This window comes from Protopterus annectens, chromosome 1.part1, assembly GCF_019279795.1.
Source record: "Protopterus annectens isolate FY-2018-M chromosome 1.part1, PAN1.0, whole genome shotgun sequence".
Taxonomy (NCBI): Eukaryota; Metazoa; Chordata; order Ceratodontiformes; family Protopteridae; genus Protopterus; species Protopterus annectens.
Window position 1 is genome coordinate 1,972,378,961 of NC_056726.1, and position 18,848 is coordinate 1,972,397,808.

Here is an 18,848-nt window from a genome sequence, read left to right on the forward strand (position 1 = left end):
TATACTCTGGATTCTTCTGGTAAGGACCCTTTGTGGGCATTGCAGCTGTTGCATATGTCTGGTCAGGTATACAGTGAAGGGGGCATTATACTCAATGTGTCTGAAAAGGGCCGAATAAAGTGGCACTGTGACCTCTTTGGAACTGGATGCCAGACTCTTACTTGTAAGTTGGGTGACATAAAATGTTTTTCATACTACCCTGGTCACATGTTGGTCAAAGGCCAGACTGCTGCCTACATATGTTCCCAGAACCATGACAGGGTCAGTTCTTAGGGGTGTCGTATAGATGGAGTAGTTAGCCTGGGTGGCAGTTTCCCCAAGAGGCACTATAATGCATTTCTTGGCATAGCATTTTAATCTTTGACTTTGGCGCCAGTCATTTGTCTGTGTTAGACCTTCTTGTAAGGTATTTGTGTCATGGGGGAGCAATCTGATAGCTTTCAGTTTGCAGTAATTTGCAAACTTGGTTAGTCAAAGGCCCTTGACATTAGCTTTTACCTCCTAGAAGTAGATGTCAAAATGGTAGTGGTCCCATCACAAAGCTCTGAGTTACCTCACTGGTGAGTAGTCTGTGTCAGTTTCTCCAAAAGACACTATAATGTATTTCTTGGTGTAGAGTTTTAATCCTTGACTTTGGCAACAGTCATCTGTCTGTGTTAGACCCCGTTGTAAGATGCTTGTGTCTTGAGGGGAGAATCTGATGGCTTTCAAATTTGCAGATATCTGCAGACTTTGTTAGCCAAAGGCCATTTATTAGTTTTTACCTTAGAAACGTAGATGCCAAATGGGAGCGGTCCCATCACTGAGCCCTGAGCTACCCTGCTGGTGAATTGACCACTTAGTGGAGGCAGTCTTAAATCAATTCCACATAGGTTTCTGTGAACTCTGGGTTAGGAGGGGCATTGAAATTGTACAAACTATCACTTAATAGGATGTAATTTGCCTTTGGAATAGTTCCTAACTGTTACAGGGTTTGCTGGGGTTACAGATTTGATTTTTATTTTGAAAGAGGCAGATTTATGGTCCAAAATCATCACTAAGGACATGCCACTTGGGGGAGGGAGTGGGGGTGCAGCCCTCTCCCATATTGGTAAGTACCAGGTCTAGGATGTTTGAATCGGTGGTGAGTGTGCTCCCTGTCTGCTACTGTGTAACTTTCAGTACTTAGTATCTGAAATTAAATGCTGTTACTTTTCTCTCAGTGCTTGATTTACATTCGTACGTTAGTAGTATGCAAGCAGTCTGCAGACCATTGCAAGCCTAGCCAATAAACCCTTTTCAGAGTTTCCCTGTAGTCTCAAGGAGGGCAAGACAAGAGAGATGGTGGGGGTGGGGGTATTTTAATGTTGCACAACCAATAATAATCTAGGTTTACCTTGAAGGTGGTATGGATGCATCACTGCTTGTCATGTAGTGGCATTTCGTTCAACTGCTGAAGGATATGTTGGGGTATGAATTTATCACACCAGCATCATATTCATCTGTTGATGTAGGTTTAGTTCCTTTAACAGAGTATCTGAAGGTACCATTAGTTCTGCAAAGGAATAAGACATCAAATAGTGTTGGATCTATCATGGCTCAAAAGGCTAGGCACAGATCTCCTCGGAGGAGTCTTTGAGAGACTTGAGTACAGAGAAAGGTCTGACATTCTGTCCTGATGACTAAGATTTTTGGGGCCACTAGTATTTTTATTTATGAATCTCTAAGGTCTCAAGTTGTGTGATATGTTTAGACAAATACATGCCAAAAAGTGCATTATATTCAGTAATAGTTCTGATACGGTACGAGTAAAGTAGACTTATGATTTCTTTGGATTTGGTGGAGATGGCTTTACCAAACTACTGTGGAGACACGATTGTCAAATAAGGAATTGGCAACAAGAATGCTCAAATCCCTTACAACAGTGTTTCATTTTTAAAAGATTTGCCCTTAAATGTTATGGGTCTTCTGGTTTGTTTTTGGCTTGTTTTTCCTTGTCAGAATTCTGAGTCATTGTGGATAGACAAATTGAGTATTTAGAACTGTAAAGAGTTAGAAATTAGTCTTTTAATTATTATTTTGTTTTTCTCTTTTTGTGTATTAGAGTATAATTTAATTTATGTTTCTTTCGATAATTGGATGGATGAACTAGTTCAAGCAAGACTGTTGAACATTTTTCATTATATTGCAGGGCAAAATTAAAGAGCCTAAAAAGTTTGTTTGCATTTAGGACTATTTTTTTTCAATGTTTTGGTAGCTTATTTAGTTATGCAGTTATTTTACTTGAATTAGCTTCAACTTTTAGACAGAACAATGGATACAGATTGTAACTTTAACAAAATGATTACTTTTTTTGTATATGTTTTAGATCCTTGTAAGAGGTCAGGTCAGAACTTTGGAGAAGATGTAATATAATAAGCCTTGCACTAAGAGAAAGGGCCTTGTCATTAGTGAAAAGCTTGCATGACAGGGAGAAGTGAGGGAAGAGAATAAGGAATGGACAAGATGGGAAGGTTGGGAAAATTTGAGATAGTAGTATAGATTAAAAAGTTTTATATATGATGGTATATGAATGAGGCAGAATTTAGACTGGACATTTATTAATTTCTTCTTTGGATTCAGTGGGGGACATTAGACAGATGTAAGTAAATAAAAATGATTTATTAAGTGGTATTTTAAGTATTATGTTATTTGAAGAGGCAGGGGAACTATGGGGAACTTAATTTAATTGTACCAGAAAAACGCACTTAACAAGGAAAAATCTGTCTGATGGGCTAAGTGAGTAGTAACTAGAATATGCTATCTAGAAGTGCTGGAAGCAAGATTATCTAATAGTCTGTGAAAAGCTAATGCATACATGTTGTGTTTTGTAACTTTTTTGTTTCTTTGTCTGAAACCTTTTATAGTAAACTGTTCTGCAAGAAGATTGAGAAGTTATTTGATCCAGACTATAAGAACCCAGATTCACCAGGAAATGCTTCCACACTGTATCGGTAGGCAGAAAATCCTTTCTGTATGTGCAAATTTATAATCTGTGTGTCAATCTTTCTGTTTAAATTACTTTATTTTTAATACCATTTTAGGTGCTGTTTATGTAAACGACTCTTAACCAAAGAAACGGACCAAAAGATCTCATGCATTCCAGGAAAAATAAGCATAGATACACATGGGAATGTTGTATACTTTCACATAAGGTATTGCTGATTGGTAAGAATGTCATATATATTGTAGCAACAGAAACGTGTGCTAAATGAGTATGTTGCTTTCATATGCCTTTTCGCTTTAAATTGTTTATTTGAGAACAATTTCTTAGTCCATCCTTTGTGTACAGAATTGAATTAATTTCTTTAACCATGACAGTGAATGGCATTCTTTTTTTAATGCATTTAAACTGCATGCTATGTTGGCTGGATTCATTTTTTTTAATCTTTGCACCACAAGTAATGAGTATTTCTGAATGGATTTCTGTTTTCTCTGTATGCTATTATATAGTACACAATAACATTTTTGCAGTACTTTTACATAGGGGTTGTTACATACTTGCAATTTTCTCAGTCATACTCTAGCAGAGCTACAGTTACCTTGTCTGCATACAGAAATAGAGATCCAGAGTACTATTAGCATTTTTCTGATTGAGACACAAGTGTGAAGTAAGCATTTTTTGTGTGATTTTTCTACCATTATTCCTGGCAATCGTGTTCTTTAAAGTACTAGACTCGAGGAGGGTGGCATGCATAGTTGAGAGTTAGGAAATAACAAAAATTACAGTACAAACTTTATTGCAGCATGACTGTTAATTGAAAACAACAAAAATCCTGAGCTAGGGCTAAGCTTGGCTTTCATTATTTTGTGTAGTATTCTTCTATTATTTTGATATTTAGTCTTATTTTCCCCATAGCCTTATAACTTCTTCAAAGTTAAATTAATCATAAAATTTCCTCCCTCCCATCCACTGAGAATTTTAGAATTAAAAATCCCAAAAAAAGCATAGATTGGTGGACTTTCTTGCTGTTTTTCCAGAATAGTTTGTGTTAACTTTTGACCCTTTCGTTTTGATGTTATTTGGGATACTTTACAGGCACCTTAATGGTTATGGATACTAGGCTTGGTTTTAAGCTTTGTGTTTTTAAATTATGACCAAACAGCACACTTATGCTGTATTGATGAGGTCAGAAAAAGGCATGTCTACAGCTAGTGGAATTTTGCTTTGCTGGCCTGAATGTACCCATAATGACTTAAAAAGGGAAAAGTCATGGGCAGTCAGAAACCATGTAGCTAAAACACACATATGTCTTTAAGGAGCCATATACAGTGGATATAAAATGCCAGGTTTTTGTGATATAAAAAATGAGACCATAATAAATCATTTCAAAAACTTTTCCCACCTTTAATGTGACCTATAACTTGTACAATTCAATTGAAAAACAAACAAATCTGTTAGGGGAACAATATAAAAAATAAATGTACAATAAGCTGGTTGCATAAGTGTGCACACCAGTAATCTAATACTTTGTTGAAGCACCTTTTGATTTAATTACAGCATTCAGTCTTCTTGGGTAGGAGTCTGTCAGCATGGTACATCTTGACTTGGCAATATTTGTCCACTCTTCCTTGGAAAAGCGCTCCAAATCTGTCAGATTGCGAGGGCATCTCTTGCACACAGCCTTCTTCAGGTCACCCCACAGATTTTCTATTGGATTTAGGTCTGGGCTCTGGCTGGGCCATTCCAAAACTTTTATTTTCTTCTGGTGAAGCCATTCTCTTGTTGATTTGGATGTATGCTTGGGGTCATTGTCGTGTTAAAAGGTGAAATTCCTCTTCATCTTCATCTTTCCAGCAGACGCCTGAAGGATTTGGGCCAAAAGTGACTGGTATTTGGAACTGTTTATAATTCCCTCCATCTTGACTAAAGCCCCAGTTCTAGCTGAAGAAAAGCAACACCAAAACATGATGATAATGCCACACCATGCTTCACCTTGGGGATGGTGTTCTTTGGTGATGCGAAGTGTTGTTTTTGCGTCAAAAACACCTTTTGGAATTGTGGCCAAAAAGTTCAACCTTTGTGTCATCAGACCATAACACATTTTCCCACATGCTTTTCAGGAGACTTGATGTATTGTTTTGCAAATTTTAGCTAGGCTTGGATGTTTTTCTGTGTAAGAAAAGGCTTCCGTCTTGCAACCCTACCCTATAGCCCAGACATGTGGAGAATACAGGAGATTGTTGTCACATGTAGTACTCAATTAGTACTTGCCAGAAATTCCTGCAGCTCCTTCAGTGTTGCTGTAGGTCTCTTGGCAGCCAACCTGACCAGTTTTTGTCTTGTCTTTTCATCAATTTGGGAGGGACGTCCAGATGTTTATCGTGTTACCCTGCTGCAGTCATCACACTTGGGTTATCCTGTCATCAGGCGGTCCTGCAGTCGGCCGGATTTCCAAAGTCTTGGTCCGACGTCGGTTGCTGTCGCCAGTGCGCCAGGGGTACATAAATTGCAACCGACGCCATTTTCTTCAGTCTTTCTTGCCGCGCGGTGCCCGAAGCAGAAGCAGTTTGCAAGTGCCGGTCGGCCAACTCCTGAGATTTTCAAATTCGAGTTTCAGACCGAAGTCTTCTATAAAGCTAAGTACCCCGTTGGGGAAACTTTTCTTGCCTCAGACCGATGTCAGAAAAAGTTAACAATTGTATTTCTTGTGGGAAGCAAACACCTCATAAGGATTTTCATTGTTATTGCATACCTTGCCTAGGCCCTGATCACGACATCACTTCTTGTCGTTTTTGTGCTGGATTTAATAAACGTACTATTAAAAGACGATTTGATTTCGCACGACACTTTTTTGACAGAAAATATAATTATAACTTGCTGTCGGAGCTATCGACTACTGGCATGCACAAAAATCGCAGGGATAAGGATAGACAGCCCAGGCCTAACCCCGATTCCGAGGCCTCGGTTGATCCGGTCTCTGGTTCTCCGGTTAACAGTGAGGCTCCTATGCAGCCTCTGACTACCGCTGTTCAGGAACCAAAGACCGCTACGGATATTTTGACGGAATGTACTAGGCCGACGCAGCCTTTTACTTCAGGCCCTACCGATGATTTACCCTCCAAGGACGTCGGTACTTTGGAAACGCCATCGCCTTCTGAAGGCGTTTTCAGACCGAGACTTACAATCAAAACGTTTTCCAAATCTAAAAAGGCTTCACTTCAGTCTCCTGCTCAAGGCCCTATGCCTAAGAAACAGATGCTCAAGATGGCTGAAGATTTGATTTCTCTTATCAGGGGTTCTCAGCCTCCTCCTGACAAAAGGCCTAGACAAGAGGAATAATCTGTTTCCTCTGAACAACTGTCTATTTCTTTGGATTCCTCTGAGGACCAAGACTATTCCTTCTCTCCTTATGAAGATTCTGATGCTGAGGACTCTATTCCCTCAGCTTCCCCTCCAGAAGATTACTCTTTTGGGGAAACTTTACAGACTATGAGGGAACATTTTCACTGGGAAGGTCAGGATTACTCTGATTCCAAGAAAAGGCTCAGAGGCTTTCTTTTACTCCCCCAACACAGGCCTCTAGCCAGCCCTCCTGTTTTGGATATTGTGGATGATGTCTATTTAGAGTGCAGTTTCAACCCTGACTCTCTGCCTCCTGCCCCGGCCAAACCTGACAGATACTACAGAGTACCTGATTCCCACAAATTTCTTTACAAAAGCCCAGTAGCTGACCCAGAGACTATCTCCCAGGGTCCCAAGGGGGCTAAGGCTTCCATGGCTGAAAATCCAGTACCTTCTGAAAGGGATTCAAGAGCACTAGACAGATGGGGGAAAAAGGTTTACACCTCAGCCACTTTAGCTATGAGAGCTCCAAACTGTCAATTTCAGATGCTTAAGTATCAGCAATTTCTGATCTCTCAGTTAAAACAAAAGATAACCACCCTCCCTCAACAATCTGAATTGAAAGAAGTACAGATTTGTTGCACGCCACCGAGCAGGTGGGCAAACACACCTTACAATGTGGGTTTGATTCTTTAGAGGCCTCCTGCAGAGCAGCTGTCACTGGTTCAGTTATACGTAGGCATGCCTGGTTAAAGGAACAAAGTCTGCCTGATCATGTTAAAGCAAAACTGCTAGATGCTCCCTTACAGCATGATGTTCTTTTTGGTGTTAAAGCAGAAGAAGTTTTAAAGAAAATTGAAGATAAGGCAAAATCTATGCAGACAGTCAAAGATTTCCTACAGGTACAACCCCCACACTTCAGCACAAACTGGCCAACAAAAAATTGGTCCTTTCCAGCCACTGACAGGCCTCAGAGGTGTAAATACAGGCGCCCAAGGGGCAGAGGACAATCACAAGCTCAGTATAAACCTCGCCAATGGGGCACTCCAACCCAGAAGGGAAGAGAAGACAGATCTCAATCCACCAGAAGGCAAACTCAATGACTTGCACCTCAACTGGCCAAACAAAGCTCTTTTGTCAGCCCCCCCGGGGGGAAAACTTGCACTATTTGCAGACAACTGGCATATGGTCACAAAGGACAAATGGGTCCTAGACATAATTTTACGAGGATACAGATTCCACTTTCACACCTTGCCAATAAAAAGAGGAATGCCAAACCTGCCACAAAATCAAAGGGCAGAGGCTCAAAAACAAATTACAGCTCTCATGGCCATGAGAGCCATTCAAAGGGTACCAACTCAAGAGCAAGGCCAAGGATTTTACTCAAGACTCTTCCTAGTACCCAGAAAAGAAAATGCTTGGAGACCAATTCTGGACCTTTCAATTCTCAACACTTATTTACAAGTTCCCAAATTCAAGATGCTAACACTACAGCAGCTACTTCCCATGTTGGGCAAGGAAGCATGGCTGGTAACGTTGGACCTCAAGGAGGCATACCTGCATGTCCCTGTCAGACAAAGTTGCAGAAGATACCTCCGTTTCATTGCAGGTTCGACTCATTATCAATTCTCTGCACTGCCCTTTGGCTTATCTACTGTGCCCAGAGTATTCACAAAATGCCTGGCTCCAGTAATTGCATATTGCAGACAAAGAGGAATTCAAATATATCCATACCTGGATGACTGCCTCTTCCAAGCAGAAAGAAGAGACATTCTTTTACAACATCTGGCTTTTGTGAGGCATCTACTAAATTGTCTGGGGTACACAGTGAACGAAAAGAAGTCAAAACTAGTACCCTCACAAAAAGACATTCCTGGGTGCCAGCTTGGACACAGCAGCCCAGAAGGCTTATCTTACACCAGACAAGCAATTACAACTGACTTAATATTTCAGGACAATGGCAACAAAGACCCAATTAACTGCAAGAAAAATTCTGCAGGCTTTGGGCTTCATGGAATCTTGCATTCTGATAATACCATTTGCAAAAATGCATATGAGGAAACTACAATGGTACCTAAAAAGCATATGGTCTCAACACAGCCACAGCTTGGACACAGTGATATCTCTCATTCCCTGCCTTCAACAGGAATTTCTGTGGTGGGCATAGGCATGTCACCTCAACAAGGGTCAGCCTTTCACCTTGTCCCCACCCAGGCAGACTATCACAACAGATGCTTCAGACTATGCCTGGGGGGCACACATGGCAGGGCAATGCATTCAAGGCCTATGGACTGCAGAACAAAGAAAACTGCACATAAACCAAAAAGAGATGCTAGCTGTACAGAAAGCTCTGACAGCCTTCAAGGATCTACTACAACCTGAACAACTGGCAATAAAGACGGACAACACCACAGTAATGTGGTACATAAACAAACAAGGGGGCACACATTCCTACCCTCTTTGCAGGCAGGCAATAATCTTATGGAACACAGCTCTCACCTACCAAGTCCAGTTACAAGCTCACTTCCTGCCAGGACAGAAAAACACATTGGCAGACAACCTAAGCAGAAATATCAAGGATCCCCACGAGTGGAAGCTGGACCCACAAATATTTGCAATGATAACTCAAAGATAGGGCCTACCAAATATAGACTTGTTTGCCAGTCCTCAAAACTACCAGCTGACAAAATTTTGTACAAGGACATTCCACCATCAAGCTTGGAAAGTGGACGCTCTCTCCTTCAGTTGGAAAAACCTGAAGCATATGCCTTTCCTCCATTACCTCTTCTCACAAAGGTTCTTTTGAAGGCCAAAAAGGAGAAATCTCGAATGATTCTCATAGCCCCAGACTGGCCACGCCAGCACTGGTACCCGCTATTGAAGAATATGGCTCACAGTCCACCATGGATATTGCCTCAAATACCTCATTTGCTCACGCAGCAGGACAAGCAGATTCTACACAGCCAGATCAAAACCTTAAACCTGGCTGCATGGCAAATAAATTAAGCAGCCGACCAGCTCCTCTTTCGCAAGCAGTGCTGGATGTTATTCTAGAAGCCAGGAGGCCAAGCACCAGGAAGGCTTACTCGGACAAATGGAAAAGGTTTTCTGCTTGGAACCAAGCTAAGGGCCAAGACACAACTCAGCCTCATATGCCTCACATTCTGCAGTATTTAGCTGAGATGTTACATAAAGGACTTTCCTTCTCCTCAATTAAAATCCATGCTTCAGCTATTTCAGCTCACTAAGACACAAATCCACCTTTATTTTCAAACCCACTCCTAAGGCAGTTCCTCAGAGGGGCAAAAAATATTAGACCACCTAGAAGAGCTCCTACACCAACATGGGACCTCAACTTTGTTCTGGAAAAACTAACACTACCTCCCTTTGAACCAGCTTTTTCTGCAGACCTTCAGTTCCTATCATGGAAGACTGCCCTGCTACTGGCAATAACTTCTGCTAGGAGAGTTTCAGAATTACAGGCTCTTATGGCAGTGGAACCTTTTCTCATTTTTCATCAAGACAGAGTTTCTCTATGAACTAATCCTTCCTTCATGCCAAAGGTGGTTTCCAGTGTAGCTTTAAATCAAACCATCCATCTACCCACTTTCTTCCCCAATCCACAGAACAAAGGTGAGAGACTCTTGCATTCCTTGGACATTCACAGGCAGCTTCGATATTACTTGGATAAAACTAAGGCTTTCAGGAAAACTGACCAGCTCTTTGCTTCCTATGCTACAGCTTCTCAAGGGAGGCCCATATCCAAGCAAACCATTTCAAAATGGATAGGCCATTGCATACGATTCTGCTATACCCATCATGGGAAACCAGTTCCTCCTACCATTAGATCCCATTCTACCAGGGCTACAGCTACCTCTACAGCCTTTCTCAGGGGATTCCTACCAAGGAAATTTTAGAAGCTGCAACTTGGAGTTCTGTACACACCTTCACCAAACTATCACTTACCTCTTTATTCTAAGTCCAGGGCGGGCTTCGCCACTGCAGTCCTGCAGGGCCTCATTGCCTCCTCTAACCCTTTATAATGCCTCCACCCTACCCTACCCTGCCTTAGCTTTGGGACTCAACCCAAGTGTGATGACTGCAGCAGGGTAACACGATGAACATAGTACAGTTTTGTACCTACCATAAATGTAGATGTTCGAGTGTTCACCCTGCTGCAGTCCAGGTTACCCTCCCTCCAACCCCTCTGATCTACTGGCTAAATCTTTGCTATGCCTTACTGATGTATTTGCTTATAGCTGAAGGGTTTTTGTATTTGTACAGTGTTCTCACCTTTTGGTACTAATTTGGATAACCTCTTTGGGGGCACCTGACATCTGGGGCAAGAAAAACTGAAGAAAATGGCGTCGGTTGCAATTTATGTACCCCTGGCGCACTGACGTCAGGGATGAGGCGACAGCAACCGACGTCGGACCAAGACTTTGGAAATCCGGCCGACTGCGGGACCGCCTGACGACAGGATAACCCAAGTGTGATGACTGCAGCAGGGTGAACACTCGAACATCTACATTTATGGTAGGTACAAAACTGTACTTTCTTTGTAACATCACTGTTGTCCATATGTTCCCCACTTTTTTTTTGCAACCCTACCCTATAGCCCAGACATATGGAGAATACAGGAGATTGTTGTCACATGTGGTACACAATTAGTACTTGCCAGAAATTCCTGCAGCTCCTTCAGTGTTGCTGTAGGTCTCTTGGCAGCCAACCTGACCAGTTTTTGTCTTGTCTTGTCTTTTCATCAATTTGAGAGGGACGTCCAGTTCTTTGCAACATCACTGTTGTCCCATATGTTCCCCACTTTTTTTTTTGCAACCCTACCCTATAGCCCAGACATATGGAGAATACAGGAGATTATTGTCACATGTAGTACACAATTAGTACTTGCTAGAAATTCCTGCAGCTTCTTCAGTGTTGCTGTAGGTCTCTTGATAGCCAACCTGACCAGTTTATGCCTTGTCTTGTCTTTTCATCAATTTGGGAGGGACGTCCAGTTCTTTGCAACATCACTGTTGTCCCATATGTTCCCCACTTTTTGATGACCGTCTTCACTGTGTTCCATGGTATATTCAATGCTGTGGAAATTTGTTTGTGCCCTTCTCCTGACTGATACCTTTCAACAATGATTTTTTTTATGCTTTGTAAGCTGTCTGTGAACCATGTTTTTGCTGTAGCAGGCAACTGAGTAAATGTCAGGAATATCTTACTAGGACAGCTGCACTTTATTTGGGGTTAATCAGAGTCTCTAATTGATGGTGATTCAACAAAGTATTAGCAAACGGTTGTGCACGCTTATGCAACCAGCTTATTATATGTTTTTTATTTTTTATATTTTTCCCCCTAACTGATTTATTTGTTTTTCAATTGAATTGTCCAGGTTATAGGTCACATTAAAGGTGGGAAAAGTTTTGAAATGATTTATTGTGTTCTCATTTTTTTATATCACAAAAACCTGGCATTTTAACAGGGGTGTGTAAACTTTTTATATCAGCTGTACATATATCTCATAGGCTTCCACAAGAAGAGGTTTAAGGTATTATGCAGTGAAGATCTTAGCTTGGCTGGGTCATTCTTGTTCATAGGTTACTGGGCTAGTGGCCCTAGAGCCTTTACAAGCCTAGCCATCTTAATACCAAGTATCCCATTTGTTCTTCTTTGGTTAGTTCACAAACGAATTTATGAACAGAGTGGGTCTGGGATCTACACTGGCTACCCCTGTCCATGAGGGACATGGATGCCACCCTATGCTCGTATTTGCTGTCTCCCAACCAATTATCTAGTTTGTGTTTGAATAGGGTCAATGAGGAGATCTGTTTTATGTGAATAAGTTGTCTATTCCAGAGTTTCTATTCCAGAGAAACAACAGTCTCTGTGAGACGTATCTGTCTCTCCAGCATGATCTGTTAATGTCACAAGATAAGTTGAGATCCCTAGAGCAAGTGACTCTTGAGCCATTTGACTTGCAGATGTTCCATTAGGGCAGGGTCGATATTGCCATATAGGCCAGGCACAAGTCACCTCTTAGCAGCCTGTAAGATACGGAGTAAAGTGATAGAGCTTTTAGCCTGTCCATGTAGGTCATGGCTTGGAGTCCCTGTATTTTCTTAGTGAGAAACCTGTGAGGACTCTCCAGCTGCTGCATGTATCTAGTGAGGTACATGCAAAAGAGTGCATTATACTCCATTAGTGGTCTGATGAGGGTCGAGTACAGTGGAATTGTAAAATCCCTTCATCTGGATGCTATGCCCTTGCTTATGAGGGGGACTGCTTGTAAGGCTTTACTTACCACTGTGGAAACTTGGTGGTCAAAGTTCAGATTGCTAAAAATGCAAGCAATGTGAAACGGATGACCAAAACTCCACACAGTTCTCCAAATGATTGAATGAAAGTGCACAGAACTAATGTTCAAATTCCACCAAGCTCTTTAATAAAATGTTAACAATTTTGTTTAAATAAGTTTTAAACTTCATTAGACAAATTTCCACGAGTAATAAAAGGCTGGTACAGCTGATCAAAATCAGTTTACATAAGGTAATGGATTTTCTGCTGTATAAGATTGTGGTACAGTGGGACTCGGGAGAATTTGCCCTTTTCCCCTACTGTATTAAGATTTTGGAGTTGGTATATATAATTTGTTGGGATGCATGGTAAACTTGCCCCTCTGCAAAAAAAAAAATGTTTTGTTCAAATTTGATTCAGTGTATTCACTGTTCTTATCTTTGATAGGAACGGTTTTGAGCATGTGACAGGCATTTGGTATTTGGATAGCATGATTGTCTATGATACACTCATATAGCTCCCTCTCTCCTTTCAAGTTTAGCAGTCTTACAAGTTAAAAGTTTTTCTTTTTCTGTATCTGCATGGACATTTACAGACCTTTATAGACATGGAAAAGACTTCAGAGTTAAAAAAAAAAATGTTTGAAATGTAGGTTCATAGGAAGTTACTAGGCTATTGGCCCTAGGGCCTATATAAGCCTAGCCAAAAAGGTACCCTGGCTTTCGTCACCCATGAAAATTATTTTCCTGTGCCCCTGTTGAGCAGAGCCACAGAAGTGATCCCCGGGGTGAATTTCCTATTTCCCATCCAATCATCAAGACTTTTCTTGAAGACTGCTAATGAGGAGCTCTGTTTGACATAGATAGGTAGTCTGTTCCAGAGTATGGGAAGTCTCTGGGACAGGAATTTATCCTTCCAGCATGTTCTGTTTATTGTGGTGACAAGGTTTAGGTCCCTACAGCGTGTAGTTCAGAGGGATTGGGATTTCTTTAAGTGGAGCATGTCCAACAGCTCTTGGTTTGACATAGCTTTGTATGTTAGGCAGAGATCGCCTCTGATTAGGCGATATGCGACAGAGTAAAGCTGGAGTTTTTTGAGACAGTCTGCATAGGGTATCTGTTTCAGGCCAGTAATCCTCTTTGTGAGGTATTTCTGTGGCCTCTCCAGTTGTTGTAGATGTCATGTGAGGTGCATACCAAAAGGGGCGCTGTACTCTATAATGGGTCTAATGAGTGATGAGTAGAGGGGAACAATGACCTCTTTTTTTCTGGATGGGAAACCTTTTGTGATGTGGTGTGCCATGTAGAAGGATTTCCTGACCACTGTGGTGATGTGATTATCAAAGGAGAGACTACTGTCCACCTGTGTCCCAAGGTCTCTTATCTCACTTTCAGTGTTAAGTAGACTACCACCTATGTGGTAGTTCATGGGTACAAAGTTTTTACCAAAGGGGATGACAATGCACTTTTTGGCATTGAGCTTCAGGCCATGGCTTTGACACCAGACATCTGTCTCAGTGAGGCCCTTTTGTAGGATGCCCACATCGTTAGAGTTTCGATTATGGCTCCCAGTTTGCAGTAATCTGCAAACTTCATTAGCCAAAGACCTTCTGTGTTAGCCTGTACTTCAGAGAAGTAGATACCAAACAGGAGAGGACCCCGGATTGAACCCTGTGGTACTCCACTTGTCACTGGTCTGAAGTCAGATTTGGAGTCTGCTACTTTCACAGTGTGGGTTCTGTCTGTGAGCCAGTTGGCAACCCATCTTGTGACATAGGGATTTATACCTAGTTTAGTGAGTTTATAATTCCAGAGTGGGGGATAGTATCGAAAACCTTGGCGAGATCTAGACAGGCTGTGTGAACCACCTTACCCTCATCTATGGCTTTGGTGACTGCTTCAAAGAAGTCTATCAGGTTTAGGAGAAATGATCTGCCTTTAACAAACCTGAACTCGGTGGAGTCCAGAGTTTGGAGATTACCAATGTCTTTGTTTATGCGTTCCATGATGATATGTTCCATGGCCTTGCAGACCAGGCTCGTCAGGCTAATGGGGGGGGTGGTAGTTCCCGGGGTCCATCGTGGCTCCCCCTTTGTGGAGTGGGATAACCGTTGTGGTGCGCCATTCTGTGGGCACAAAGCCAGAGGTGAGGCAATGATTGAACATGGTACTTGGGTGGGGTGCCAGTTCGTTCTGTAGTTCATGTAGAACATAGCCTGGGATATTGTCAGGTCCCATGGATGCTGTGTTCTTGGCTTTGGAGAGTGTTTTTTTTACCTGTGCAGCCGTGATTATAGGAACTTTGCATTCTTCCGGTATAGAGATGGGCCCTCTAGGGGGTGAGAGGGGAGTAAAGTTAGCACTGAACCTATCTGCCAGGATGTTTGCAATATCAGTTGGTTCTGTATATTTAGTGCCATTGTTCTGTAAGTCAGAGCAGATCTGAGTGTCGCCATTGAGATTCTTGACATAGCTATAGAATGCTTTGTGGTTGTCTTTGGAGTCAGTGGCAATTTTGTTTTCGTAATTAGCTTTGAAGGATTTTATGAGGGATCTCAGCTTCTTACTGAGGCTGACCAGGGAGCTCCTCCAGTCATGGGGTTTTACTTTTTTTTGCTACAGTTTCTTTCTTCTGTTGTAGAGTTTGTTTATGGCAGAGGACCACCAGATTGGCTTCCTTTATTTGGAGGATAGCATCTTGGTTCTGTTAGGGATAGCACGATCCATGCACTCATGTAAGTGCTTATAAATTGCATTTGTGTAGGATTCAGCAGTCGTACCTCTATTGTCCGTCTGCATGGGTGTCATGAAGTTTGCCACTTCTGTCTTAAGTAGTGTGAAGTTGGCTTTGGAGAAGCTTTTTATGGTGGTTTCCCTAATGGGGGGTGGGGGGTGGGGGTGGGATGTGGATGTCTAGGGTGATTAGCTTGTGGTCGGATCCTACCAATGAGTAATTGACCTTTGGTGTGGAACACCGGTCTCCTATGTTGGTAATGACCAGGTCTAGGATATTGCTGCCTCTGGTGGGGGTGTGAATAACTTGATCCAAGGCGTTGGAATTTATGAATTCCAGAAAACGTTGAGCAGAAGAGTTGGTACATGAGTAGTTTTCCCAGTTAATGGTGGAGTAGTTGAAATCACCCATTATTAGGGTGTTGGGTTGTACCCTAATGTTTTCCAGTGTATCAAGAAATGAGGAGTGGGAATCCTGGGGCATGGTGTGAGGTCTGTAGCAAGCTACAATTTGGATTGCGGTCTTGCCCAGAGTTAGTTGCACTTGGATAATCTCGGATGCATTATGCTGTGCAACTGGCCTGAAGGTGTGGATATCCTTAATGAATATGGACACGCCTCCACTTTTAGTGCTTCGGTCCGGGTTAGGTGGCTGAAAGGTGTGGTATGAATTGTAGCCTGGTAATGCAGGGTGCTCTCTGGAGCTTTGAACCAGGTCTCTGTCACTGTCCAGATGTCGATGTTCTCCATTTTAAGGAGTGCCTCAAGTGAGTGCATTTTGAGGTTTAGACTTCTAGCATTGAGTAGCATTATCCTCAGATTTTGCTTGCTTGTACCTGTTATGGTGGTGAATTTGTCATTTGAACCTTGCCTAAAAAAGGCACTATAGGGGTGGCAAGAACCTTAGCCAGTATCCAGAATGCCAGGGGTGACAGGTGCAGGCCATCTGTGGCAAAGCATCGTGGTCTGTCAATTATGTCATCCCAGGAAGACAAATACTGGATCCCCTTAGAATGACACCAGAAGCTTAGCCAATTGTTGAAGTCAATCATTTTGTCCTTGTACTGTGGTATCATTCTGGGTGATGGCAGGATGCTACTGAGGGCTAGGGTCATACTTGCCTGGGCTACAAGATTAGAGAGCTCCTCCATGTCGCTTTTCATGTAATCCAGGGAGGTACGTCTCAGGTCATTCACACACACATGGACAATGACAGAGTCATATTTGTACTTGTTGCGGAGTGACCTGAGTGCGTGCGTTATGTGGTGGATCCTGGCACCCGACAGGCAGCTGACAGTAACTTTCTCCTTGTTTAGCCTGGTGAGTGGAACATCAGTGTGCCTGACTGTAGAGTCACGTATGACTAGAGTGTTGGGTATGTTGTTATGCCTTATGGGCTGTGGTTGAGTGGCACACTGAGATTGTGAACTATGTGTCATTTGGGTTGGGTTGGGGGGGGTGGAGTTTGCTTGTATTTCGGCTTTGGAGGTCCATCTTGCTTGGGCAGGTTTTTATTGAGAGTCTCTGCGAATGTAGGTGTGTGTTTTGCATTTCTGTGTGTGTGTTTTGGTGGTGTAGACTTTGAGGGACTATGTGATGAGTGTGGTGTGGTGCAAGTGTTTACCTTCTCCTCTTGACTGTCTATTCCAGTCTTGGGTGCAGAGAGCTTTGCTTCCAGTTTGGCTATATAAGTGAATCTCAAACAGGTTGTAGTATTGGGTGGTAGGAGGAGAGTACATGAGGCAATTGCTACATTGCCCCAAGATGCCCAGATTCATCAGGTAGACAGAAGAAAACACCGGGAGCTGACCCTTAGACATGCCTGGATAGGTGCTTATTTATTAAGTACTGAAAACTGCTTTCCACTAGACAAGTGAGGAAAGTTGAGTGCTGTAGTAATTTGTAGCTTATTTAGTGCTTACAACGAGTTCTGAACAAGTGCTGAGCTCAAAGAAACAGATTTGAGTGCTGAAACTAAAAAATGGCTAGTTCTAAGAAACAAAATTAAGCTAGAAGGCTTCTCTCCAACACAGAAAGGTTTGGGGGCTCAGAAGCTTACAAATACTCCTGGATACAGCAAATATGTACGTGGACTAGAGTACTTAGAGGAAAGGTAGGAAATAAACTTAGAAAATGTTTTATTTTTGATCCACTTAATTGATGCCATACAGCTTAGGCCTTGGTCATTTTGGTGCTCATTGTGATATCTGTTCATCTTGTGGAAAAAAGGTCTTGATGGACACAAAAATGATTCTTAGAGACCATCTCCCAGGGTCAGTGGGGGAATTGTCCAGTTGTTCTTCAGCTTCCCAAAGGTTTGGAGACCCAGATTTCTAAAACCTTAGAAAAGGACAAAGGTAGCACAATGAATCCAGAGATAATGGACTAGAGAAAAGGATAAAGAAAGAAGAAAAAGGGTGTTCTATTTCTCCCTTTAAGGATTCTCCAACTCCAAAAGTGTCAAGATCTTCAGGGCATTCCCCACTCTCAGCTTTAGTCCTTTGGATCCAGGTCAGCTCTGTCCTCCTTTACCTTTCTTAAGTTATCCCTGGTTACTCATTGAAGAGATTCTGTTCCCTGGGGTCCATATCTTCTGAGAGTGAGCTCTTGAGATTTCTGACTTCTTGACTGACTTCAGTTGCATCATTCTGGTCTATTAGATCCTCTAGAAGTATTGTGGGCATAGACTGGGAAGATGATGAGAGCTTTTGTCAAGGCCCAAATAGACAATGGGAGTCATTCCTTCCATCTCAGTGGGGAGTGTGGAGAGAGAGGGAGTTCAACCACTCCTCCAGCTTGTAGTTGTATAACATTGAATCTTGCTATAATAAAATAGCTAAATTTGCTGCAACTCAACTGAATCGAACTCCCTAACTTACTCACTCTCAACCAGTTAATAGTAGTCCACTCTGTTATCCATATGCCTGACTACTGCACAGCGCTATCTGACCTTGTTCAGCCTTATTCCAATCTTACCTCACTGAGGTCAACAGATAAAATACTGCTCAAGGTTAACAAAACCCACAACTCTTATGGCGACTCATTGTCTTCTCATAATATAGCAGAAACCTGGAACTCTCTCCCACAGAACCTTCTAGCCACCTCTGAGACACAAAAATTCAAACAGCTCCTAATAGAATATTTTTCTAATCACTGGCTATGCTCCTGCACCTTCTCTGGCTAAGCAATTTCCCACTCTGCTCCTCCATCTCCACTCTAAGATTACTCTCTACTCTTAACCTATTTTTAGAAACACTGCTCTTTTTGCCTACAGGAAAAAAAAAAGTTTGTAAAAAATTGACTGTGAATATGACTTGTGTTGTTCTTTTTATTGTTTTAGTGTTTTACTGTAATGCAACACGTGTTTATTACTGTCTCTAATTTTAAAATGATTGATGTTATGTAGTCCTATCTCGCCATAATTCTTGCTGGATGTTCAGCTCCGACTCTGCCTATACTAAAGCTCGAGAGCTTTTTACTGGCTTGAGGCTAGCCCCTATCCCATGGTGCCT

At 42.1% G+C, this 18,848-nt stretch overlaps 1 protein-coding gene across 1 annotated transcript in view; it reads left to right on the forward strand.

Annotated features, from left to right (window-relative positions):
- The window catches only part of LOC122813118 (uncharacterized protein KIAA1841-like), a 1,352,705-nt gene that overhangs the window by 326,898 nt on the left and 1,006,959 nt on the right, over positions 1 to 18,848 (forward strand). The window contains exons 4-5 of the mRNA XM_044085254.1: positions 2,886 to 2,972; positions 3,063 to 3,173. Coding sequence (XP_043941189.1) covers positions 2,886 to 2,972; positions 3,063 to 3,173 — 198 coding nt within the window. The remainder of the gene's footprint in view (positions 1 to 2,885; positions 2,973 to 3,062; positions 3,174 to 18,848) is intronic.